The sequence below is a fragment of the Pseudonaja textilis genome, chromosome 3, assembly GCF_049901715.1.
Source record: "Pseudonaja textilis isolate UNSWEBS1 chromosome 3, rPseTex1.2, whole genome shotgun sequence".
Lineage (NCBI taxonomy): Eukaryota > Metazoa > Chordata > Lepidosauria > Squamata > Elapidae > Pseudonaja > Pseudonaja textilis.
Window position 1 is genome coordinate 95903328 of NC_141992.1, and position 27112 is coordinate 95930439.

General features: G+C 37.7%; 1 protein-coding gene across 2 annotated transcripts in view; it reads right to left on the reverse strand.

The window, feature by feature from the left end:
• SMG7 (SMG7 nonsense mediated mRNA decay factor) overlaps positions 1–27112 on the reverse strand; it is a 57426-nt gene that overhangs the window by 6329 nt on the left and 23985 nt on the right. The window contains exons 9-19 of one of the 2 annotated variants that reach the window (XM_026703267.2): positions 26093–26255; positions 24251–24407; positions 20289–20359; positions 18166–18226; positions 17299–17418; positions 13935–14367; positions 11871–12015; positions 10678–11075; positions 9416–9790; positions 3520–3669; positions 318–398 (exon numbers count right to left, since the gene is read on the reverse strand). In XM_026703267.2, the coding sequence (XP_026559052.1) occupies positions 318–398; positions 3520–3669; positions 9416–9790; positions 10678–11075; positions 11871–12015; positions 13935–14367; positions 17299–17418; positions 18166–18226; positions 20289–20359; positions 24251–24407; positions 26093–26255 (2154 nt within the window). The remainder of the gene's footprint in view (positions 1–317; positions 399–3519; positions 3670–9415; positions 9791–10677; positions 11076–11870; positions 12016–13934; positions 14368–17298; positions 17419–18165; positions 18227–20288; positions 20360–24250; positions 24408–26092; positions 26256–27112) is intronic. The other variant, XM_026703268.2, reaches the window with a different exon arrangement.

Sequence of the window (27112 nt, forward strand, 5' to 3'; positions counted from 1 at the left end):
CCAGTCAGCCAATCTGGAAGCCTTCCCGCATACGGGCATAGAATCAACCTAAGTATTAATTGCCGCGTGCCTGAGTAAATACTGTGGGCAATGGATCCTGAAGAAGGGAACTGATCATGCTGCTTGACTGCATCTCTCTGGCACTGGCTAGTCCAGCTCCTGGTCTTAGAAGCAAAAGGATCTCTATTGCTTTCAAAGCAGCTTGGACCTGGTGCTTTTTTCAAAGCTCTGCTAAGCTATTTCTTCAAAGCCACACATGCTCCTAACAACGTGACAAAGCTGTCCAGAAGGAAGAAAAAGAGAAAGTTATTAGTTACCTGATTAAGAGAGAAGCCTGTGAGCGATAGGAAAGATGGCGACTGTGACATCAGATCTGATGGTTTCTCCAACAATGATTTCTTCAGGATAAAGGAAAGAGAGCAATAAAGCTTGTCATTGACTTGCAAGTCAGCTAATATAAAAATAACAGAGTGGAAAGTGTCCTGGGGGTTCATATAGCATGCATGAGAACAAGAATCATATTAAAGATCCGTGTATTGTATTACTTCCTTTACTTTATGATAGAGGCACTTAAAATAAATACAAATAATTTGATTTAATTGCAAATAATGCAGTCAGTTGCATATGTAGCTCTCAAAAATGACAATTGATTTGGGAAATTTCATACTAAAACAAGAGGTTTTATCACCTCGTGTGGTTGAAGAGCCCTAAAATTGCAATTTATCAAATTATTCTTTTGGTATGAATGTATGACATATACAAACTAATCAGTCTCTGCTCAAATATGAAGGCTTAATATCTGAATTAGTATTTCTATAACCATAATCCTAGTAGTATTTAAGATTTTATTTTTTTAAAAAATACTGATGTTGCAAATAACTTGTTAATGAAATTAATAAATTAATATTAGCCAAAGTGAAGATATCGTGTTAAATACAATCTGATTAAAACAATTAAAACTGACTAATATGCAGAGCTGTATCTGCTTTCCAAGCCTGTTCTTGGATGTAGAAAAAAAAAGAGGAATATCATTTGAATGAAGACTACAGTTTCATTAGAAACGCCAATTTCATACAGCAGAAACAAGATCCTATATAATTTATCTCCAGAGGAAAGCATGGAAGTATGAGAGAAATCCTATAGAGTTGCTGGCTTTCTCTGCGAAAAGAAAATCAGAAAAAAATTGCACAACATTGTATAACAATTATGCAAAACTGCCTAATTTGCATAATCTGGGGGGGGATTTCTGATTGGTTGGTGAAACGAATTAATTTTAAAGCCATTTTTTAAAAAAAGATAAGTGGATGAGCTCAGGCTTCGTATCATAGTTTGGTTTTAATTGATGTCAGTTGGACACATATCTGCAGATAAACCTTCAACATACCTTCAACTCTCTTATAATGGAGGCCCTGCCCTGACATGTTATTAGGATTTGATTGGAAGGGATGTAATCAATGCCAGCTGCATAATTCAAATCATTAATCTCAAATGATACTGGGGAGATGAGCAAGAGTAGCATTCAGTCTAAAGAAATACTGACAAAAATATTCTGCTAAAGTAAAAAAAAATCCTCAACATTGCAGGGATTACACACACACACACACACACACACACACAATCAGCAAGCTCAATCCAGAACTGCAACTCCATAAACTCAATGACTTTCCTGAAATTTTAACCAATTCCCTTCTCTTTGCAGCCTCCTTTAGCAAAAAGAATCTGTTCTGGAATACTGGAAGATTTTTTTAACGTAATACATTATTGTGATTTGCAAAGGAAAACAAGAAACGACATCTCTTCCTTCCTGTTCCTATTCTGTTCAGCAAGGAACCAAGCTTCCGAAGATAATGAAAGGAATTCCTTCATTTGTCAAGGGATCCAAGACATATTTCTAAATATTTAGATCTTTAATAACCTTCCACTCAATAAATATGCCCGGTTACTGTGTTTACAAAGTAGAAACTGTTTCTGAGAAACAGTGGCATTTCTAAAGACCTGTCACTGAAAATAAATTTATACAAGATAATCAAGATCCTACAAAGCTGAACTATAAAACTTACTAACTATGCTTTGTGTAATAGACTGATGCTCTTGAGTTCTCTTTGCAGCTTCTCATCTAACCATGCATCTCTGATGTTGACATAAACAGTTCCATGTAGCTGGGCCACCATTTTAAGGGAAGTAGTTTTTAGCCAATTCCACAGGGCAGTTGTTGTACATAAATAAAGATATATTTCATATGTATATATATATATATATGAAATGATCATATAGAAATTCAACCTCTAGGATCTAAAATTTACAGGGCTTCACTTTTCTTACCTTCCCATCAAGCATCCTAGGTAAATATATAATTAACAGGAAGGAAGAAATCCTAGTGATTTTATGACAATAGAATCTCTCTTTCTTAACGGTAGCATTTTAATTAGAAATTAGAATTTAATTAGAAAAGCTTTGGATTTTCACTAAGGTTGAACATGTATTAAGGCAAAGCATTTCTCTGCCTTTTGTGGTAAAATACATAGAATCTCCTTAATTAAGGACTTTTCTGCATTCATGACCCCAGGAAGGATACAGGTACATAAATGTCACATACACTTAAAATACATATGATCTTTATGTTAATCTATGATACTCTCAAATTAGATTTTTGAAAGATGAATCTACCAAGGGTTACTCCTTTTCTAGTACTAGAGAACAATACTTTCTATCAGCAAAAGCTGGGAATGATAAGAGGGAAAGCTGCTATTTTCATGTTCCACATCTGGTTGACTAATGAAATTTGCATGAAACCCTGATATGGCTTAAACCAGTTCTTATTGATTATATTAACAAATATGAGTATTTTTCATCTCATTCTTACTTGAAGGACTGTATGTCTCTGCCTGATAAATGTGGAAACAGCTTGGGTAGTCTTTAAAAAAGGAGATCAATGGACCACATGCAGACAGTAGTTTATTAATTTCTTAAATTCATAGTTTTAATCTCGTAATGCCTATTTTATTGACAGTACAGAATGTAAAGGTATCTTCACTTTTCTACTAACACAGATGGAAAACTTAACTAGAAGGTTCCCTGCAATCCAAGAAGGAACCAGAATTTGGATCACGTAAGATTGCAGCTTTCTTACACTGTGCTTGAATAAGAATTCGGGAGCAATTATGTGGACAGGTAGGTTGTAGTAGGCTGCCACACTTTCATTACCCCTAATTGAATAGTCAAGGTGGCCCATTTTTGTAGAAAACAGGAATTTTTTGGGGGGTGGGTGGGTGGGTGTATGGTTCAAAATGGCCATTTTTCCGGTATTTACAAAGAATTGTGTGTTGAGCCAGAAAGGAGCAACCCTGATAGAACATTACATCTGTTTAAAAGCTGCTTTCCCCTATAAGATCTCCATTTCCCTCATTAAGACAATTTCAGCAAGGAATATAGATTTCAAACCTCCAACTGACCTTTCAGGGAGAAAAAAAGGAGGGCAAAATTAGAGCAAGAAGCAGCAGAATTAAGTCAAATACATACAAAGAGGCTTCGTCCAGGAAGAGAGGCGAGAGGCCCCAGCAGTGCTGGGTAAAGATCAGGAGGATTAGAGAAAATCAGCTCTTCCTCCTCCTCCAAGGCAGCCAAACTCTTTAACAGGTCCGGAGGAAGCAGAGGGGAGCTCTTGGGGTCCTAGTGACAGAAAGGAGCACAGTGAGACGCAGCATGGAAAGACAAAGAAGTAAGAATAGCAACAGACAAGCAAAAAGTTTAAAAGCCCCAAGAGACCCGTATGAACAAAGGCAAGGCAAGGAGAAAGGGAAGAGAATGCAAAGATAGGTAAGCCAGCATGCAAAAACTAGTCAAAGAGGTAAAGACAAGAGGGAGACAAGATTCAAGGGAGAAAAGAGAAAAGCAGTGCCAATATAAACTTCTGTCACTGTTTTGTGCTTTAGGAATCACTTCCCTTCCCTCCATGTTTGAATGTATAGATAAACAAAATATCGGGACTGACATTTGAGGAAAATGTAGTCCCCACTGTCTGACTTAGCAAATGCGTGCAGAGTAAGTTGTTATTTATCCAGCATCTTAGTAGTTCTGTAAAGTTTAGACAGTAATTTTGCCCATAATGCAAGATATATTTATACCACCTTATTGATCAAAACTGGAAGATCTAGAGTCTAGAGCTAGAATTTGAGAATTCTACCATACTGTATATAGGTCTAGATCAGGGATATCAAACTCAAGGCCTAGGGCCCAGATTCACCCCACGGGGTATTTAGATCTGGCCTGCGGGGCTGCCCTGGAAACAGCGGACTGGTCTGTGGTGCTTCTGCTAGCAAAAATGGACCCCCATTTTTTGGCTGCCACAGCCTCCTGCAACCCTGCTAGTGAAAACAGGGCTGTTACAGGTCACTCAAAGTAGGAGCAGGTTTGACTGTCCTTACGATTACCACATGCAAAGCAAAGTGGCTGGGGCAAGTTGTTCCCTGTTTTTTCTAGGCAAATCCACCGTAGGCTTGCCCAGGCAAAGCTAGAACAAGTTTTAGAGTATTCCTACTTTGCATGCACTGCTATAAATACTTGTGGCTCCCTGTATGTTGCTTGCAACTTCCTAAGGGATGCCACTCATATTTTGAAAACCTTTCTATAACATAGAAACTGGACTTTTAAAAAAATCACTGGAAGTTGTTGAAAGTTTTCAGAATGCTACTTGTGAGCCAAGCAAAGTCCTTCTTTGATCTTGAATATCACAGCTTCCCTCTTGGTCTATAAAAATGATCTGCCCTTTTCACCTGATCCTGATAACAATGTAGTTCATGACTGAAATATATAGTACCCTAGCATGAATACTTCAAAACTGTTACAGCTGGGATAAAATCAAGCCTTAAGGTTATTGAAATTAATCTAAATATACAGAAGTAAATATGAAACATAAAATATTATAGAGCTTTATGATATTCTTTTATAATATTTCTAGCAAACTCTCACAGGAAGGTCAAAAAAAATTACATATCTTTAACATATTTGCAACTACTAACAGGAAGCAACTGGCTCCTTGCTTTTATTTTTAAAAAGGTGATATTATATAGAAGTAAGGAGATTGAATAGTATTAGCTTTATCTCTTACCAGGCCTACCATCTGTACACTTGTGTGGATATCTTTGTCAGGAAAAACATAGGCATATACTTAGGAATGTTGTCTTATGACTTTGATGGACTGCTGCAGTTAATTATTTTTAGAAGTGATTTTGTGCCTTGATTATTTTCCTGCACACATTGCTCTCAATAATGGCCCCCTGAGATTAGATCAGTTCCATCCCTTTTGATAAGTCCTCAAGACAAGGTTATGTTGCTAGTCCTGAGGCTCCCAGAGACTTGCTCAGATGGTTCCTTTGTAGAAGCGGCCATTTTTATCCTTCTCCCATGTTTGAATTGTTCACTTTAATGATAATTATTAATATGGATTTTTATATTTTTGTTATTTATTTATTTATTTATTTAGATTGTTATGCACCATCCAGAGTTGCTTTTGGTGATTGATTGACAGACTGATAAACAAACAAACAAACAAACAAATAAATAAAGGCAGGGGGATTAGCCAACCTTGTTTCCTTGGTTTTAAGCAACTCTACCCTGCTAATGTGGAAATGCAGACAAGGCAGTATGAACTTTTATCCAAAATTTTCAAAATAACTCTTAACTGGTTATATCTATGTATTTTTCAGAGATTTAGATCTGCTAAACATATTTAGGTTCATTTGGGGGGTTCTACCTAAAATTTCCCTGATGAAGTAAAGGAACAACTGACAGAAAAGAGGTTTGTGTTTGCTTTCTCTATATTTAGGGAGTATCCAACTATTCAAATATTGATTTATACAATCTTAGAATGACAAAGCTTGAGAATAAATAAATTACATTTTAACTGGAAAGTTTTGGAAGAAATCCATGCCCAACTTGGACTTTAGAATTTGCCACCAGATAATGATCCACTCCTCTTCTCTTGTGACATTTTAAGTTTTAAAAACCTTACGCTGGATATCAACATTATACTACAAGCAAGCAGTATCTTATGATGTTGCTAATTATTTCTTTATATATTGCAATGTATACATATGGCAAAAGATGCTGGGGAAAGAGGGAAGTGAAGCAAAGCCTTCCTAAACCATTGTATGATCTGTATCCCTTATTCTGGTAACTGCAGTAAGTTGCTTTCCAATTCTCACATTTATTATTCTGTTTGATAAAATGAACAGAGCTTTTGTTCTGCCTGCCTTCCCCCAAAATTATTGGAACTGGCAGGAAGTTCTGTAGTCCTACCAATACTAAGTATTCTCCATCAGCCACTAAGACAACAGGCAAAGTACCATCCCTGCAGCTACTGGCTGGTCCTAATGAAGGGGAAGGAGAGGAAAGTCAGTTTATCACATGCTGCTGCTGTTTGGCAGAAAAGTTGGCCATCATTTTGTTAAATCTTTGCTATGGGGAAATTAGATTAATGGGTTATACAATGCAATATGTTATACATTTTCTTCCACACATATAGCAATCACTCAATTCCCTTGAAGCATATTCAATATTACCCAGAGTATCAAAAAGTATGGGAAAAGTGAAAGAAATGTAAGAGGAAAAAATACAGATAACACTACTTTATACCACCCTGTCTCTTGATAATTTGCAGCCTTTGCTTCCTCCACATTTATATCATCACTTCATTATTGTTTATCTATTTCAGGCAAGTTGTTAAAACAGATGGGCAGGCATACAGATAGCTGTTTAATGTGTCTGTACACTGCATACAGCCCTGCAAAGTTGAATCTTCAGTGTTTATTCTTTTATTTGTTTAGCTTTGCAGTGCATTTCTCTGAAAAAAATATAAGAAAGATGCTTTTCTGTATTTTGATTTACAAAGCGTATATCATGAAGTGAAGAAGTCTAAGTTATGAAATGTTTGGCACATGCAGAGTTGCAGATTGGATGCTGAATGTGATAAGAGCTGTGTAAGATTAAAGTAAAGCATTCATGAGCATGGTTCAACACTGAGCAGGGATCAAAAATGTGTGGCATCCCCTTGGCTATTTAATGCACTTATGAATATAAATGTAGAAGAAATGCGCCATCAGAAGTATGTGAGTTAAGGATGTGGATACACATGTACTTTTGAATGCAGAGAATGCAATGCTGTTAGAAGAGAGCACTAATGACTTGCTGAGAATTGAGGAGCATAGATCTGAATGTTAATGTAGCAAATGTTCAAATCTGACAGGAAAAACAAGAATGAAAAATGTTAAGTTATACTTAAATGGCAAAAAAAACTAGAGCAATAAATTGATTTATGGGTACTACATGTGAGATGTGAGAATGGATGAAGAAATGTCATGGCATGTAAATGCAAGTAGGCAGCTACTTAAGTATTTATTTATTTAATTTCTATAGCTACCCATCTCAGCAGGTATCTGTCAAAAACAATTAATGTTTATCGAAACGAAGCAGAAATGGCTCATAGTGCTTCTTCTGTCCACTTTTTTCTGTGAAAGTAAGAGTTGGGTATGTCAGCAGGAACATCAACATTGAATGTAGTGGGTGCAGATTACTTAAACTTGGGAGAGTGTTGTCTAAATGGGCATTAAATTAATGAGTGTTGAATACAAAAAGTAAAAGGCCAGTAGAAAGAAGCAAATTGAACTGGCCTGGTGACAGTGAGAATGAATGAGGACAGAATCACAGAACAAATATACAAAAAGCGAATCGGTCAAAAGGAAGGGAAAAATCATGAGTCTGTGGCTGGATAGAATGGATAAGATCTTCAAAAGCAAGTGAAGTTTAAAGAACAAAAGGCAGTGGAAAAAATTGTGTGTCTTACTTTATTTTACTCCCTTTCTCTTCTTTGTATAACACTGCTTATTAAAGGTGAAACTGTGTAACAGCTAGATACTAATGTATGACTTTCAGAGAACTGTTGCCAAATGTATAAACGCATGCAAGTGTATTTAGGAAAAGTCACAAAGTAACAGCACAAAAGTGTATTTTTGCTGTTGTTGGTAGACCATGCAGAAGTAAAGCTATTGATGTTTCTTGTTTGCTGACTGATAATTGATAAGCTCCCCTGGGCACATAAACCAGAGTCCAGCAGAAACGACTGGTGCCCCTATTTAGGATCCTTTCGTCACAAAACCCTCAATATCTGTCTGGCCTTATTCCTCAATAAAACCCTGACTGTTTTTTACATTCGTTCAGCAAAGCCTTCTTTAGGATATTCAGTCTAGGATTATAATCTCCAAATTGCCGAAAGGATTCCATTCAACTCTCCTTGTCTTTGTGGAAATCTCACAGCCTTTTAGATCATTGTATATCATTTGATTATTATAAGGTCTGATTATTCCATCCCACTTTTATTTAGTGGACAGATTAACATATCCAGATAGATAGTCTTCGATTTACAACAGTTCATTTAGTGACTGTTCAAAGTTACAATGGCACTGAAAAAAAGTGACTTAGGACTGCTTTTCATACTTAGGACCTTTGTAGTGCCCCATGCTCGTGTGATTCACTGGTTCATACTTATGACCATTGCTGGGTCCCACGGTCCTGTGACCCGCTTTTGCAACCTTCTGACAAGCAAAATCAATGGGGAAGCCGGGTTCACTTAACAACTGTGTGACTCGCTTATCAACTGCAATGATTCACTTAACGGTTGTGGCAAGAAAGGTCGTAAAATGAGGCAAAACTCACTTAACAACATAAAGTTTGGACTCAATTGTGGTCATAAGTTGAGGACTACCTGTCCCTTTACAGCCAAGAAACTAGGGAGGATCTCTTCTGACCCACTGGTCCCACCCAAATTTATACGTGGGGCTATGTTACCTTTTATCTGACTGTTCCCTTGGCTGTGTTTCTTCACCATTTCCAAACATCATTCCCACATACATTACATACATACACTATCCTACCCTACCTAAAGCATCGTTTTAAGGGTTAGCATTGTTGTGTTGGTTATTTTAATATAAATATTTGTTTGAATTCTGAGCTGATTTTATTGGATTGTTCTGAAGTTATCCTGATTGGGTTTTGATTTTATTATGTATTGTGCTTTCATGCAGGGGAACAATCATGAACAACAAAATACAAGAAACATTCTCTTTGCTCCACTGGAACACAGCATGCCTGAAATATTACAGTGAGGTGTTCTAAGTGGGATTATTTTGTTCTGAGCTTAAAACAAAACAACCTGGGTGCATTCTGGTTTCATGAACACACTGCCAGTTAACTCTTTATAAGAACAGTAGAACTGTGGAACCATTGAGCCAGAAACACAGATTCACCCAAGCAAAACACTATAGGAAGACATGACTGGCCTACACACCACTCTGGTAAATCATCAGAAACTGTCCATTTTGTGAAACTACTGCCTATATTCTGTGGTGAACTCTTAGTTTACCTCAAAACCCATCCTCGGCATTGGGTCCTGCTCTGGGCGGAAGACTCCTTGCTGACGTTTCCCTCTGCGGTCCAGGTTGGCTTGTTGTTGTGCCATCACAACACGGTTATCAGCCATACCATAGGAGTCCCAATAAAATTCTGGCATCTTGACCTCTGAGGGATTCTGGTTATATGGCTCCATAGGGAAAGGCTTCATTTTCTTCTCCAGAGGCTGCTGTTGTTGCAGAAGGGGAGGCTGCAAGGAGTGTTCAAAGAGTTTCACAGGATCCTGGCCCTGAAGATAGTACGGCTGCTTCACAGGCATGATCTTCCCCAATGGGCCTTGAACCTGAGAGGGGTTCCAGAGCTGCTTGGAGGAGTCTCCCTGGGGATACTAAGAATAAACACACCAGCATTCAGTATTATCAGTAATACACACTCTCTGGATAAGAGATTGGTTTTAGGATCCAGCAAAGAACCATAGAACAAACCGAAAGTGATATGAATGTCAAGTATGCTCTGACTTAGAATTAAATAACAGGGTTGAAAACTCTAGCATTACAGGATAACAAAAAACCTTTTTCTCTTCTCTGAGCATACACTGTACACTAAATGTATTACCTTATTACAAAAATATTTTCAATGCTGAGCATGTTAGGCAGAACTGCACATTCAATTCTACAAAGCAAACTTCCAAAGTTTACAGTTTCTTTTTGAGATTAAAATTTTCAGACCTCACAAGCAGAGAAAAACTAAAGAGACCTTTTAGCAGAGAAAAACAAGACTAGTATTTTGACATTAAGATTCATCCATTAATTTTTCAAACAAGACACAATGTTGCAGCTCTGCAAGCACAAAGGTGCATATTAAGTTGTAATCCTTCAATTATGTTTAATCAATTTTTCAATAATACCAATTTATCATTTATAAGGCTAGTCATGCCATACTTGAGAAGAAGCAGTAGGAAAGCTTTTATCAAATATAATCTGGACTATTTTGAGTCCTCTCACCTAAACGAGAGACATTTGATCATTAATAAATGTTCATTCTGATATTTTTCTGTTCTTGGCCTTCAACTACATTCCTAGCTTATTCACCATATTTTGTCTGTCTCTTTCCCATTGACTTGTACATTCCTTTTCAGCTTTAGTGGTTGTACTTGCCATTATAATATTTAGAGAGGCCAGCATTGCAATCTATGCTGGAGTTTTTGCATTCTTCGAGTACAGAAGGTTTGGAGCTCTAACACTCTCTCCTCTCTCAAAATTAGCAGAGGCTCACCTGCTGGAATCCAGAGTGGTGTGGAGGACTCTTCCCTAATGCCTGCACAGCTTTTGTTGGGGACTGTTGCTGCTGCTGTTGCTGCTGCTGGGCAAGAGCCTGGACCTGTAGCTGGCTTGCCGATGGGGTTGTTGCCTGAGCTGGTAAGGATGCAAGGGGCTGCTGAGAAGGGGATGGAGTCTGTTGAGGTCCCTGGTTCATTGGGCCTGGTCCAGAGGGCCGCTGCTGGCTGTAAGGAATGTGGGATTGCTTCCCAGCTTGCACCTGATTTCCTGCAGGCGAATGAGCTGCAGGCTGAAGAAAGGTTCCTGGGACAGAAACACCACCTGGGAAAGTATATCCTGAGCTCATAGAAAAAGCCACAGGAGGAGGAATAACGTAGGCAGGAGGTGGGAAGCCTTGAAAGGAAGAAAGCACACCTTTTAATAACTGAAACCTCAGATAATAATGCCTGCCTCCTCTTCTAGATAAACCACTGAGACAGATTATGATGGGTCCCTTTCTTTACCTCTCTGATCCTAGTAGCTAAAGAGAATCTTCGGAAAACAAAGGTCTCCTATCTGTCAGCATTCAATTACAGGAATGGATTAATTCAGTTCATTCTTCTGTGCTGAAGAAATATTTGTAGGCAGAAATTTGTGCCGGTAAGCCTACTCTCACTTTGCTGGAGGAAAACTCTAGGAAAGCTCTAACTTCCTAGGGGATGCTTCACTGTGACTTTCAGAGGACTTTAGGCTTCCTTAAGAAATGTTATACACAAATAAATTAGTCCGAGCAGTACAGGGATGCCTTGCATTTATTATGTTTTCTACTTCAAAATCTAAATTTAGGTTTGAAAAGATCTGTAAGTTTTCTTCCTTGTCACATACACTGTAGGGGCGCACGCACACACACAGAGAAATAAAAGCAAGATGGCTTCTTTCTCATGCTGCATCTTTGCAAAAAAGACACCGGAAAGACTGATGCCTGGTAAATATCATGTAAAATTACACATGTAATGATTATGCCTGCTTTCTAGAAATAATGTGAACCTTCCATTTCACAATCCATTTACTTAATCACACTTATACACATACATTCATTCTCTCCCTTTTGCCCCTTTCCCCTTTGCATTAAGAGAGGTAATTGTATAGAAGACATTACTTGTCAGTTTATACCAAGCCAAGGTTAGTTTAGAGGAATAGCATTTTTACCTGGCCTGCTGGGAAGAGGAGGGAAAGCTCCTGGGTGATGTATGGGGATGAACTGGGAGTTGCTGGCCTGGTTTGGAGATTGAGTTACTGGGGTTTTTCTGACTTCAGACACTGGAGTCTTCCTCAACTCAGTCTGGGATTTTACCTAAAGGGATAAATCAGTAAAAGCAATAATTCTAAATATTTGACCTTGTTCATTTGTCCATGACTTCTTAAGAATGTAATAAATAAAAAGTTAGTATAAGACATATCAATTCTTTCCAGGGATTTGTTTTACAGGAACAAAGAATGTGGCCAGCTCCACATTTGCAATTCTCAGAACATTTTAGACTGATCATGTACTATTTTCCTCTAGCTCACAAGGTATAGAAAAGAGCTCAGACTGAAGATCATGTTTGGAATTTGGGCAAGCCATTATCTCCACACTGGACTAGAGGAGGTAGCTAACCTGTCTTTGGCTTCACATTTTCTTGGTGGAACTCAAAGAGTTATAGCTTCAAAAGAAACCTAATAGAGGGGCTAGTTAAGAACTCCTAGCAGTTGGGCCAAGGATTCTGAATGCACATTGGAACATTAAAATACAAACATTGATAAAAACATTATTTCAGACTTTTGAAGAAGTATTTTAATACTTATCCAGCTATTGGACTTACGATGCTAGATATCTCTATCTAGAAGCCCTAGATAGTTTCCAAACTACCACAGCTTTTGCAGGTACAAGAGTTTAAGATGTAAGTATTAATGAAATTAGAGCCTGATCCTCATTCCTTTATATCAATGTCAGTTTCATTTTATTCAATTTCAGTTGCAACCTCAAAGTTACAGCAATTCATATACCATAGATGTGCTGGACTTTTTTGCAGAAAAGATAAAGACAAAGAAAAGATGAAGATCTTAAAAATACATACATCCAAACTACCTCACTTATTCCAGAAAAAAATGAATACATTAATAAACCTATGTACTGACAAAAACTTAAATTTAGAGAAAAAGAAAGCACAATAAATAATACCCATCGTAAGGTAACTTTATACTTTATTTAGAAGCAACAACTTATAAGGAAAAGCTCTTGAAAGAACGGTAGTTCAACAACAACAAAATGCATCCCTGAGCCAATTTGAACAATTGCAAAATAGTATGTTTAGAAAATTTATTAGGTACAATCTGCCTCCACTAAACTGTGTACTAATATAGAACTTTCTTAAACCTTATCAAGATCTTTGTCCTGAATTCATTTTATAAAATGCTAGAACGACCTGTGTCCCAAATCATTTTCACTTAGAGCAGTTCCCAATTACCAGAAATTGGCAAACATTTGCTATAATATTATATTGAACGCTAGCAAATAACTCTTGCACTTTAAAATTGGAAAGCTTAATTTCAGAAAACACAACAGCATTATTAAGCTTATTTAAACCATGTGATTAAACGATAGTGTCATGTAGTCATTAAGAGATGGCACTAGCATTGGAGAGTTTTGAGGTTCAAGTCCAGCCTGAAATTCAAAGTGTGACCTAGGGTGAGTCACTCACTCTTTCTCAGCCTACCTACATCACCGGGCTGTTGCTAACAGGGAGAGTGCTATGTATGTTATCCTGAACTCTTGAATAAGAAGGCAGCCACAAATCAATTAAATGAATGAATGAATGAATGAATGATGAATGAATGAAGTGACTGAGTCCCACTCTACTAAGTAAAGAGTAAATTGGACATACACTAATTAGGAAGATGAGTCATCAGACTCCAAAGAAAGGTACCCGAGGAGAACAACTAATGGATGGACTGAGTAAAGGAGGGAAAGGAAAGGAAAATAAGAAAATAGATATGCAATGAAAAAGAGAAACATAAGCCACTATTTCACTAGATCCTCTGGTAAGGAAAATTAAGGTATGGAAGAGGAATCGAAGTGAAGATATGGAAGCTTCAGCTGTCTCTCACAGCTGTTTCACTATGCCACATTATCCAAAAGCTTAAAAGCCGCTCAGACAACTTTATAACATTGCGACTAAATTAGGCGGCAGCATGAAAACATTCAGAGGAATAATAACATATCGAGGCTCTTACCTGTACTGCTACATTCTGCTTCCCTGTTTCTTGACTCTTCTCCATGCCACATTTCTTAATCTCATTCTTCCTTTTGTTGTTGTTGTCCTTCTTTCCATCATTTTTATTGGCTGTTATTCCTTTGTTATAATCTCGTCTTTCCCTTCCTACTTCCTTGGTCAGATAGTTTCGGCTTTGCTCTCTGTTTATTTCTCGTGGTTTAATGTTTTCCTTGAATGTCACCATTGGCTTATCTCCTGTATCAGTGCTGCTGCTGAGGTTTCGACTTGTAGAGAGCACAGACTTAAGTCCTGGGCTTCCATCTACAAACTGTGGCTCTGATGCTTCCTGCAGAACATGACTCTGTTTGGATTCATTATGTTCCTCCAGTAACAGTTCTGGGATCTCTGTCAAAAACATGAGTTTGCCAATCTCATTTTCACATTGGATCAACCTTTAACAAAAAATAAATAAAAACAATTAACTGTATGTTACCAACAAATTTTCAAGGATACTCAAAGTCACAAACCTTGAGTGGAAAATATATATATAGTTGTTTTTTTTTTTTTAATATTAAGCCCACAAAATTGAAAGCAAAGTAAAATAGACCTAGAAGGGATCAAAGGGAAAGCAACCTTTACTTGTGCAAATTGAGAATGGTTAACCTTGATGAGGCTTTAAAGCAGTCAGGGATTATCATCTGATCTCCTCTGACATTTAATAATGAAGGCTTTTTGAGAGCTATTTCTGTAACTTCTTTAGCTGGGTGGTAGCATTTGAGCTAAAAACTCACCTTGCTTCTTTCAAACCAGCAGCTGAAGTTCAATATAACTAAGGAAATCACACAACGCTATAATTTGACTGGAACATGCGGCACAATGCTTCTGTTTATATTGCAGGCCATTACAACTGACAGTAAAGCCCCCTTTGCCATAATATCTCACTAAGAGTGAAGAATACCACCATCCTTTAAGCGACGTTGACTAAAACCTGGGATTAACATTTGAGAATTTGATTACAGAGATAATGAGTAGTAAAATGCAGGTAATAACCATGCATTTACTAAAGCAATTGTTTTTCATTCTCCCTCTGCAAGGACTTCATTCCCCCCTTCCCCCAACTCCAGTAGATTAATCTAGGTAGGGAACGACTACCTGCAGCTTTCGATACTCAAGATCTCCAATCCAATTTCAAAAGGCCTATGCAAGGGATCAGCTCAGATCTCTAGAAAAATCTCTCTTTCTGCTGTTTCGATAAAAAAGAGCTTCAGAAAGTAAAAGGAAGAAAGGGGACAGAGAACGGGCAGTCATACTTATTCCTAGCTCTGGCCCCATGCATTGCATGCAACATAACTTTGACATGCTGAGGTAATTGAAACACTGCAGGAAAACATTTTTAATATAAAGAGATCCGGAGCAAACCCTACTATATTGCTTCATATGCTTTGAGCGCACAAGATTCCAATTCAGTCTGCAGCAGCTCCTGTTTAAAGCTGTGAAGCGGTCTGGCTGAAAGCCTGAGTTATTACAAAACTGCAATCAAACTAGATCAGAGATCAGATTTACCAAAAGACAACTTATCTATTTCAATCTGTCTAACCAGTCTACTATTAGGTCTAAGCAGTGTTTCAAATTCAAGGGTGAAAAAGATGCTTTGACATATAGGAGATGGAAACGTGGTGCCTGTCTGCAACTTCTTAAAGCAGCTTTTCCCTTTTTCTAGGGTTGCAGGTGAAGCATTTATTTGCCTGCCCCCCCCCCCCATGCTGAAACACTTTTGTACCACTGAATCTGAAGAGGTGTGTAGCCTTACAAATTATGTTGCTACAAGTAGCCTGGACTTAACGTCCATTTGTTTTGCAATTGTTCAAAGTTATAACAGTGCTGAAAAAATGGAGTTGCAACTAGTTCTCAAATTACAACTGTGGTTATCTGCTTCTTTAAAAAAAAAGAGGGTCACTGGGTTGCTACTGATTCTTTCTTCTTCCTTCTTCCTCCTCCTCCTCCTCCTCCTTCTTCTTCTTCTTCTCCTCTCTCTCTCTCTCTCTCTCTCTCTCTCACACACACACACACACATACAATTTATTCTGATGAATCTTGGAAGGATTAGATTACAATAAGAAAGTGGTCTGCTCATGTTTACCCAGCCAGATTCATATCTGAAGAAGGATTTTAAATGTGGGTTTCTCCCCAATGAACCACAATATATCATTCTCAATATATCAAGTTATGTGTAGGATTTTAAGTCCTGCTGTTCTCAGATCGTGCTGGAAAAGAATTCTGGTCTGGCCAGAATGACCTTGCCTGTCCTGCACCAAATTGTGCCATCTTCCCCTGCAGACCTAGATAATCCTTTGTGTTGCAGATTGTCCTGCAGTAATCCTTTACCCATTGATCCTTTGCTCTAAGCATCGTCCTGGCTGGAAGTGGTGTATGGCAAGGTGTAGCATGAAAGATTGGCTTAGTCAGCAGGGTAGCGGCACATATCCACCTTCCCATAGTACTTTCCTGTGTGGCCAGGATAGTGTTGCCAGTAGAAAAGAGGGAGCCAAAATGACAGTCAAGGTTAATTGAGGGCAGCAGGTGCCAGGAAGCAGGGGCAGGCAAACAAGTGCTGCAGGTTATGCACACAGTTAAATGTGTGCCTTGCTGCATGCCCTTGCCACTGAGAATGAGCCTTCACACTGTGGATTGTCTCACCGATCCTCTTTTCTTGATCCTTCATACTAAAGATTGTCCCAGCCAGGAGGAGCATGCAGTCAGGTGCAGCATGAAAGACTATCCTAGCTGTCAGTGGTGCATGGTAGACGGAAGTCGCAGTGGGTAGTAGGTGGTCAAAAGGGCAGAGATGAGAGGGAGATAGGTGGATTGGGGAGGGGGGGGACTGAAGTAGTTCCCTACCTTGGAAAGGACCAAGGCTCAGGAATGGGAGGGACACTGCCAGGAACAGCTCGGATCAGGTTGGGTCCTTAGGTAATGACCAAGCAGGATTCATAGCCAAAGGAACTGCCCAAACTACTGTGGGGCAGTTATGAGACATTGCTTTGATTAGGAATGAAGTTGTTGGTCGTTATTATGGGAATTAGGGGCCAATTAAACGAGGACTGACTACCTTTTATATCAAACTAAAATATGGCTTTAAGTTCCTAACAAGCTCTCTAAGCCCTGAAAAAGGCCATACTTATTATGCACATTTTAAGTGTCTATCTACCATTCCCGTATTGCTGCCTTGTGTTAGTGTTAAATTAAATTATTAGTGTCCACAGTTATACCTTTGTTTTGAGTTTTAATATCTGTCATTATAAACATGAAACAACAAAACTGAGTGGCAAGGAGAACCATCATGGGTGAAAGGTATAGGATGATACTAGCAGTTATAGAAATACCTTGGCTGATTGTCAGCAATCCATTTTCCTGTGAAAATCAAGCGTTGTTGCCGTATACGGCGATGCTGCCCTTCTTTGTCTCCAGTAATTCCCTGATGGCCTTTAGAAAAATCCAAGTTCCTGATTGTTGACAAAAATAAAAATGGGATGTTCAGATTATGAATCAGGAATAAGAGGAGTACATGTTTGTCTAAGATGAAGAGGTCTGATTAGTTATCTAACGTTTCCCTTTAAATGAGAAAGCAATTACACAGAATTTGCAGGTGGCAGAGAAAGAAAGAGTCCCATTTTAAGGAAGTTTTACTATTCTGTTTCAGATAAATACTTGCACAATGTTGATGTATTTTGTATCAAGCTTTATTATTCTTGCTGCAATTGTTCTTCAATTAGTTTTCCACCTTAACTTTCAAATATAAAAGCAAATAATAGCAGAATCAATTTCAGAATAGAAAAGTACTGTGGATATGTTTACAGGCTCAGATCTGCTAAGCTTTTCCCCCCCTGGATTCACCCAGGGAAATTAATTTATAGCAGTAACAGTTATCTTGTATAGTATTAGACCAGAAGATCTATTAGGTTAAAAAGCAGAAATCCTTTTCAGTGAAAAACAAGAATTGGTTATCCTTTTTTCCCCTCTCACACCACTTTCCCTAGAGGTTTCCAAAGATATTAAACTTTAAATACACAAAAATTAAACTGAAATTTAAGGAAACCAGAATTGGAATTTTAATCCCAATGATTCTGTAATAATGTATTACAGAAAAGAATGAAAATGTACATTTTGTAGCGTGGAGCTTAGAAAACAGTGGATATTAATGCTGTTTGAATAACACAGATGAGTATCATTTATCTATAATAATCACTCACCTGAACGAGGGTCTCAAAGCTAAGAATCCCTGCAGCTCAAACTCTTCTGGAAGAGGGGTGGCTGGTGAATGAAACAAAGGAATATGCACATCTTTATTCAAGTCTACTTCTCATTAGCAAGCAAGGATCTGATCCAATAAATATCAAGTACTTTTTAAGTTACAGGTAGTCCTCAATCTAAATTCATATATTCAGAGACCATGTGAAGTTACAACAGTACTGAATGGATTTATGACTTGTCCCTGAAGTTACAGACATTGCAGTGCTTTCATGATCCAAATTTGGGCACTTGACATCTGCCTACACTTACGGCTGCAGCGATGTTTCAACTCTCCCTTTATTTATTTCCCCCTTTTAGACACCTTATACTCTGAGGTTCCTGTGGCCTTAATTGACTGCCAACTTCTTGCTCCCAGTCTGACCAAACATGCCTACCATGGCCCTTGTGAGGCAATGACTATGTAAAACGTTTTTCCCAGGTTGCACACAGAAGATTCATCAAAAGACCTGGGCAAGATGGCCTCAGGAGGTTAGCAGCTGCCTTGCAAAGGCCAGGATGGGCACACCACATAGCAGCTAGATGAAGATCAACTGGAATAGTTGACCATGTTGAGGGCAACATAGGTCCTAGGAGTGCAGGGCAGTGAATGTGGCTGGGGTGTGGCAGATGGAGCTTCATGGGGTGACAGGTTTTGCCTTGCACTGCTGGATTTGCACCTTGCAACTGGGCTGCGGCTTCATGTTGTGCTACTCAATTGCGGTGCCATGCTTTTAGGGCTTCCATGGACAGCTGGAGCTTCCCAGGACAGTTCTGGCTTTGTGCCACACTGAGGCTGCACACTATGCTAGTGAGGCTTCCTGGGGATTTTTGATGAGCTTCAAGGGCTTCATACAGGCCAAGCAGTCCCAGAGTCATGAAGGGTTATTTGCCACCTCGCCAGCCAGGGTGCAACACTGGCAAAAGAGCAGAGATGGGACAGGTGATAGTAAGGAAGGGGGAATTGATGAGGAAACAGTCTCTCACTGCTCTGGGCTGGCGGGGACCAAGCCTGAAATGGCATAGCTTAGGGCAGGCCCTTGGCTAACAACTGGTGGAATTTGCTTAATGATGACAATGGGGAGTGCTCTTGCTAACCGAAGCAGTTATATCACCTTGACCTTTACAACTCAATAACTTATCACTAGATATTCCTGTCCTAGTTGTGGTTATAGAATACAGCTACAATTCGAACCGGAAATTCAGTCATAAGTTGGTGTGGTTCTAAGTCAAGGAACAGGGCCCATTTTTAAAAACATTTTTTGCAGCGACCATTAAATGAATCACCATAGCAGTTAAAGCAAATCATGAACTTGTTAAGCAAAACCATTCTTCCGAATGTTGCAAATTACAATCATGTGCCTGCAGGAGGCTACAGTCGGTCGTAAAGGCGACCAGTTGCCAAGAGCCAAACTGACATTATATGGTGCCTGTACAGCACCTATCCCAAGGCCATTTTAATTTTGAATGGAAATGGTAATAAACTGAGAACCACTTGTAGTTAGAATGTATTAAAATTTTAATCCAAAAGAGAACAGATGCAATTCTTCCTGAAAGCAAAATTAATAAGGAAATTCATAATTAAGATTGCACAGAATATTCTTCAGCTTCAGTAACCATTCTGAGAAATTCTATATTTGTCACATCTCTGAATATTCCTATTATCATTTATTTTCATCTGCTGATTTTGACCCTTTTTTTTTTTCCTTTTGTCTTATTTGGACCGCTTCTTGTGGTCTGCACTTACCAATCATTTGACTGATTGTTGCAATCTGTATGATTTTTTTACAAGTCATGATAGCACTGAAGGACAAATATAAAACTGTAAATGAATTGTATCATTAATGACACCGCAGAGGAGTTAGGGCAAACAAAATGATGCAGGCTGACGGCATAGAATAGAATCTACATAATTTAATGGCTACTTAGAAGGTACTTCTCAGAATCAATGAAGTCAATATGAGCTAAATAGTTTTGATTCAACTTAAACGTATACACAAGTTCATCAGTGTCTTCCTACTACATTGTTCTTGATTTCACTCTGCTCTTATCTTCTTTGGACTATGTCATAAGGGAATGTTCTTACCATTAGGGCAGGAGAGGTCTTCTTCATGAGGCTGAAAACTGTTTAGAAGAGAAATCAGCCAAGGCCAAACACTGCAAAGCAAAAAGAGTTTTACTTACATAACACATTGCACTCTCACTATTGTCTCTTCCGTTACATACCTTGTCCTTACTGCATCAAATGCCCCATTTCTTATCAGATCTCTTCTGATATAATCTATAAATACTATTTCTATCCAAGATCCTTTTCTGAAAATTCCAGTAATTATCTTGCTGTCTGTCAGTACGATTTTCAACTGGTATGTCTGCAGTATCATTTAAATAACACAGTCACACATTATCTTATGGGTTCAAATACACAGGCATTGCTTAATGCCACTGTAAAACAATGTCTTACAATCGTATTTTATTTCGATCCTGAAGTAACTACTTGGTTTTTCCTCTATACAACACAAATGGATGAAGAATTGAGAGGATGCCTATTTATTCCATTTTGGGAAATTTCTTAGTTGTTCCTTTCTGTAGACTCTTTTAAGTCGGTTTCTAAGGAATACTGATAGAAGCTCTGACTTTTTCACTATTGGGCACAATCACTCAGACCTAAAAAGCTCAGACCCACAGCTCTTGACTTCTTGTCTAATCCAAAACCTTCTCACAAATATTTGCTTCATCCTTGTGGGAACAGAGTGCTGTAGTATACTTATGATCTAGAGAGGTTTTTACTTTTCACATAATTTTCTCCATTAGCTTTAACTAATCTAACATGGCTAGGTTAGCTTTACATGGCTTTAGCTTCCATTTTCTCTCTTGCTTGGATTTAGCCAGTCTTGTGCATTTTTTTTCAAATGTGGATGCTGAAAGTCCCTACTCCATGTTAAGTGAAGAGAATGGAACAAAAAGGTAAAACTTCACAGTGGCTATTCTATTCTGAAGAAGAATATGCCCCAAGGTATACAGAGTCCTCAACTCATTAGTTTCTAGAAGGCTATGAAGGGCATTTTATTCCAGCGAATGTTTGATAGATAAAGGCAATGCTGGGCCACCATTTTGACAGATTTTGCTGTTGGCTATATATTTGTTTTAAGTATATTCTTAATTGTTTACATGGGATTTTGTTTAAAGTATGTGGTTTAATGTCAGGTGTACCATGAAAGTAGGGAGTGCATAAATTGATGTATATGTAAAAAAAGTTATTCAAAAACCATGTGTACATCTAGATTTTTAATGGCAAAGGATTATTCCAGGCTTAACAAAAAGTGGCCATTTTTAAAAGTCACACAAGAGTGTATTTGTGACTTATGCCCTAGCTGTCAACCTTATTTCATTTTCCTCTTTAAGTCTGTCCCAGAAAGGAGAAAGAATAACAGGGTAACTTGTTACCTGACAGGAAAATAAAAGGACATGCTCTAATGTCTTTATTTTACCATTTACAATCAGACATGCATTATTAACACACACTGTTGATATCCTTCGATTCCAGATTTCCCAGATTTACAGACTATATACATTCCTCTATTGTAAAACACTTGAACTATTGAGTTGAATTTATAATATAATAAGTATAATTAATATTATACCTATCATATTATAAATATAATATCTGTTAACAAGAACTCACATTAAGCAATCAGCTTCTAATTTAAAATCCTTTTTTATTCAAGCTGTAAGATCCAAATACCAGGGAGTTCAGAGCAGTGCAACTGAGTGACTGGTGAAAAACTCAGGGATTCAGTTAGACACAAGGAATGCCTTATGCAAATCTCTGTGCCTCTTGTTTTATCCAGCTGTTCTAAAAACAAAACCCCATGCACTTGAAGGTAACACTAAGTGGAAACACTGTCAAAAAGCTAAAAAGGCCCATGTGTACAATCTGGAGTAGGGGAAATGCTACTTTTCTTAAATTGAAAAGAAATACAACTGCTTCTAGTCTGAAGCAGACTCCCACAGAGTTGACAGCAATTACTGTCAACTTGCATAAGTAAGGTAGCAAAGAATCTTAAAATAGAAAGATTTTCTGACTCTTCTGGAAGGTAATTGAATTTTTATATCTGAAGATGCCTGTTTGCAAATTACACCTAAATTAGCATTGAAAGCAGTTTCAGTATCAAGAGGTTTGGGTACAGGAATTTCCTTCTGTGAACAGGAAAGTGATGAAGCAGATTAGGTGTAAGATATCACAGAACTGTTCTTGACCTTGAAATTAAAATAACCTTTGTATGGGTCAACAAGGAATTCACTCTTGTTTTACGTGAGGATAATGCAGCCGTCTATGGTGGTACTTAAATATTTGTGAACTCATTTGAATTTTAATTATTTTTGCATAAATATGAGCTAAAACAAGATCGGTTCTCCATAGTTCTTCAAACTAGATACAGAACAGATAACAGATAATCAGAGTTGGAAGGGACCTTGCAGGTCATCTAGTCCAACCCCCCATCGCCCAAGCGGGAGACCCTACACCATTTCTGACAAATGGCAGTCCAATCTCTTCTTTAAAGTCTCAAGTGATGGTGCTCCCACAACTTCTGAGGGCAAGCTGTTCCATGGGTTGATTGTTCTGTCAGAAAATTTCTCCTTATTTCCAGGTTAAATCTCTCCTTGTTCAGTTTCCATCCATTATTCCTTGTCTGGCCTACAGGCGCTTTAGAAAATAGCTTGATTCCTTCCTCCCTGTGGCAGCCCCTCAAATATTGGAAGACCTCTATCATGTCTCCCCTGGTCCTTCTCTTTACTAGACTAGCCAAGCCCAGTTCCTGCAACCGTTCATTTTACGTTTTAGCCTCCAGTCCCCTAATCATCCTGGTTGCTCTTCTCTGTACTTTTTCTAGAGTCTCAATGTCTTATTTTATAATGTGGTGACCAAAACTGGATGCAGTACTCTAGGTGTGATCTTACTAAGGCTTTATAGAGTGGTATTAGTACTTCCCTTGATCTTGATTGTATCCCTCTGTTAATACAACTTAGGATTGCATTAGCTTTTTTAGCTGTTGCTGCACAGTGCTGGCTCATATTTAGCTGGTCGTCTACTAAGACTCCAAGATCCCTCTCACAGTTACTGCTATTGAGCCTGGTTTCACCCAGTCTATATGTGTACTTTTGGTTTTTCTTGCCTAAGTGTAGGACTTTACTTTTCTCTACATTGAATTTCATTTTGTTAGATATGGCCCAGTGTTCTAGTCTGTCAAGATCCATCTGGATCTTGAGCCTATCTTCTTGGGTGTTAGCTATTCCTGCCAGCTTAGAACCTAAATGAACAAGAGTCAAAAACACTAAAAATGATTCAATATTAATATAGTATAATATAATAAATATAAAAATCCCTGTACTTTAAATGTAGTGTCATGGCATAAACAGCCAACCCATGTTTGAAAAGCTGTGCCATCCATCCATTATCTCTCTATTTTAGTTTGAAGCTATTTTACTATACAAATACAGTTTTCTGTAACATTTAGCATTGACAGACTAAATAATTAGAAAGTATATTTATTCAAAGGAAAGGGGAGGTTACTTTAGAAATAATTATAGCTTCCAGCTGTCCATATTATAATTGTTGAGTCATGTATTAGGAAACATTCACTGAATAATCAAAGCATATGTTCTATGTAGATCTACATAGAGCATGTGCTCTATGTAGATCTCAAACTATAAACTCCACTGCAAAATGCCACTTAGAGGGATGCATCATCTTCAGCTCAAGTTGAGCCTGTAATGTTCTTACCTTCCACTGTGCTAAAAAGAATTGGAAGTCAATGCTATTTTTTATTTTTCCCCTTCAACCCTACACTTTCTCTTTATCTCTTTTGCCACCTTTAATTTCCCATTATTTTTATTTTCCTTTGTATTTTATATTCTGATAAACTAATAAAAATTTGAACCACAACCAAGTTCATTATATTTATATCAGGAGAAATTTAGATTATTCATTACAAATTTATTTCATCTAAACCAAGGAAAAATGGAAAAATACAGGCAGACAAGACTTACTATTGCCTTTCATCAACCACAGTCTCCTGAAAAACACTGGGTCTAAGTTTCAGCCAGTCCATTGAGACTTTGAGTGCAGGAAGGGGATAAGAACCCCACGATTCTTCTTGGTAATCATTCTGAAGTGGGCACTTGCATAAAATCCCAAGAAAAGACACTGAGAAAAACAAAAGTATAGCATGTGTTTTTTGGTGAACTACTTTGAGCATTATAATGATATAAAGATGGTTATCAATTCAAGCAATAAGAATCATTTCTTGCTGATCCTTGGTGGGTTTTTTTTGAAATTGTGATTAATTTCAAAAGATAAAATACAAAATGCAAATTAAAAAACAGGAACAAAAATAACAAAAACTACAAACAAGACAGGAAAAAATTAACAACACTGGATAAAAGGAAAAAAAGGAAAAAGTGTATATAAGAGATAATCATAATACAGTATCTAATTAAAAAAAACGATTACTATAAACTCAGCCTTCCATCCTCCCAAGGTGGGTAAAATGAGGGCCCAAATTGTTGGGGCAACATGTTGACTCTGTAAACTGCTTAGAGAGGGCTGTAAAGCAAGTCACTAAATGACCAGACTCAATTTTATGACTATTTTATGATGGTCATTAAGCAAGTCACTATTGTTGTTAAGCAAATTACATGTTCATAAGTCTGAATCCAGCTAATCCAAAGGGCAAACAGCAAAAAAAATCACAATACGCCTCCAAGTGACCACAGGATGCTGCAATCAGTTGTAAATGCAAGGTAGTTGCCAAGCGCCCAAACTGTAATCATGGTAGTGGAATGCAGTAGTCATAACTTTGAAGACATGTCATGACTTTGAGTACAACATAACTTTGAATGGTCATTAAGCAACCAATTCTAAGTCACACACTATCTGTATTATCTCTGTTTTAGCATTTAAATCTTTGCAAAGTATGAAATAATAATATGTGAATATGGTCACTGTAGCTCCACCACAGCTTTATAATCTTTCTATGTGCTTTTATATATATATATGGGTATTTTTCCATGTCATTATAGTGACGTGGGAAAATACCCGAACAAAGCTGAATACATGTAAGTACCCGCGAAAACTTAAGAAAACACACACACACACATACATATACATACATACATACACACATACATACATACATACATACATATATTCTTAAGTTTTCACGGGTACTTACATGTATGGCATTCAGCTTTGTTCGGGTATTTTCCCACGTCATTGTAGTTGTGCTTTCAAAGTTGTAGCAACGTTTTGGCAGAATCTCATCTGCCATCATCAGGCTTCTTACAGAACAAAGCTGAGTGCTCTCTCTCTCTCTCTCTCTCTCTCTGTATATGTATGTATGTATGTATGTATGTATGTATGTATGTATGTATGTAGAAATTACATAGTTTAGAATCTTTTAATGTCAGGATTCTATGTGGTACAGACAGCCTATACCTTAAAACAGATTCCCAGGTGCAGATATTCCCCTTCCAACATGCCAAAAGAAATATGTGGATATAGCAGGAAGTAAATCAACAATTAAACGGAAATAAGGACTCATAAGGTTTAGCAAACTTAATTTATTCACAATCTACAAGAACTCAATTGAGTCACAATTTCTCCTCTAGAAGCAGTAACTATGACATCTAGCTATAAGATCACGCCATGTTAATGCGATTCAAGAACAGCATTAGCATCCCAAGCAACTGTTTCTTCTCACTGCACAATCAGCTTGTGCAATGTTGAACCCACTCCAGCCTTATAATCTCATTCCAGAATCCAAGAGACTTGGTTAAAAAGCAATCTAGTGAATAGCTTTGCAAAAATACTCTGTCAACTGTATAACTTACTGAAGAGTGCCAGTAATTGTGTCCAGCATAGCTGTTCATCCTGACTGTAACTATGCTGTTCGGTCTCATTGCTAAAGTCCCGTAAATGGTGCAACTGAAACAGGTTGATGACAGTAATATGGACAAGCTGTTGAGAATTGAAGGTTTTTTGGAACAGCAACCTCTGCAATAATAAAAAACACATAATCCAACCTTTCAAAAATATATTATGTCAAACTGTTCAATCTGACTGGCAGCTATTACAGAGCATCTACGCCTGTAGACCATTTAACCCTCAATTACCTCCAGTGTAGCAATGTATATAGAACCATGTGAAACTGTGCATATTCAAATAGCTATTGTCTCAGATTTAGTTAAGTCCCCATCATGGTCTTCAATTCTTTTAATGACAATTCATGTATGTATGTAGGTGACAGTGCTATCTGGAGAGACCATTGCATTAATGTCTTTTGTCTATCAATTGCTTCTGGATAGGAATACACAGAATCACTGATAGGAATACACAAAGAGAGTACTACACATATCTAAATAGTCTAGTCAAATGACAGATTCAAACAACTTTGCAATAAAAATTATTTGCAAAAAGAATTGTGTCTGTCCCTCTCCTCCCACTCCCATAGACCTAAATACATTTAATCTCTTCCTCCATATTAAGATCACCATGCTATTAGCCTGTTGCTTGAAGTGTAAAAAGCAGAAAACACAAGCAGCAAAATGAATTGCAACTATGTTTTTTAAGACCCAGGATTTCAAGTAGGAGTTACAGATGGAAACATAATGTTTTTAATGCCAGATGTGTAAGGATGGAAGTATTACAGCACATTATTATTGGGGCATCTTGCAAGAAAAAAATATTTTTGTAAGATGCATGATATCATAATGGTTGTCTTCTTTCTTAAGCCAATAAAGAACAGGAAAGCAGCATTCCTACTACAGGTAGTCTTCAACTTATGACCACAATTGAACCCAGAACTTATGTTGCTAAGTGAAAAATTTGTTAAGTGAATTTTGCCCCATATT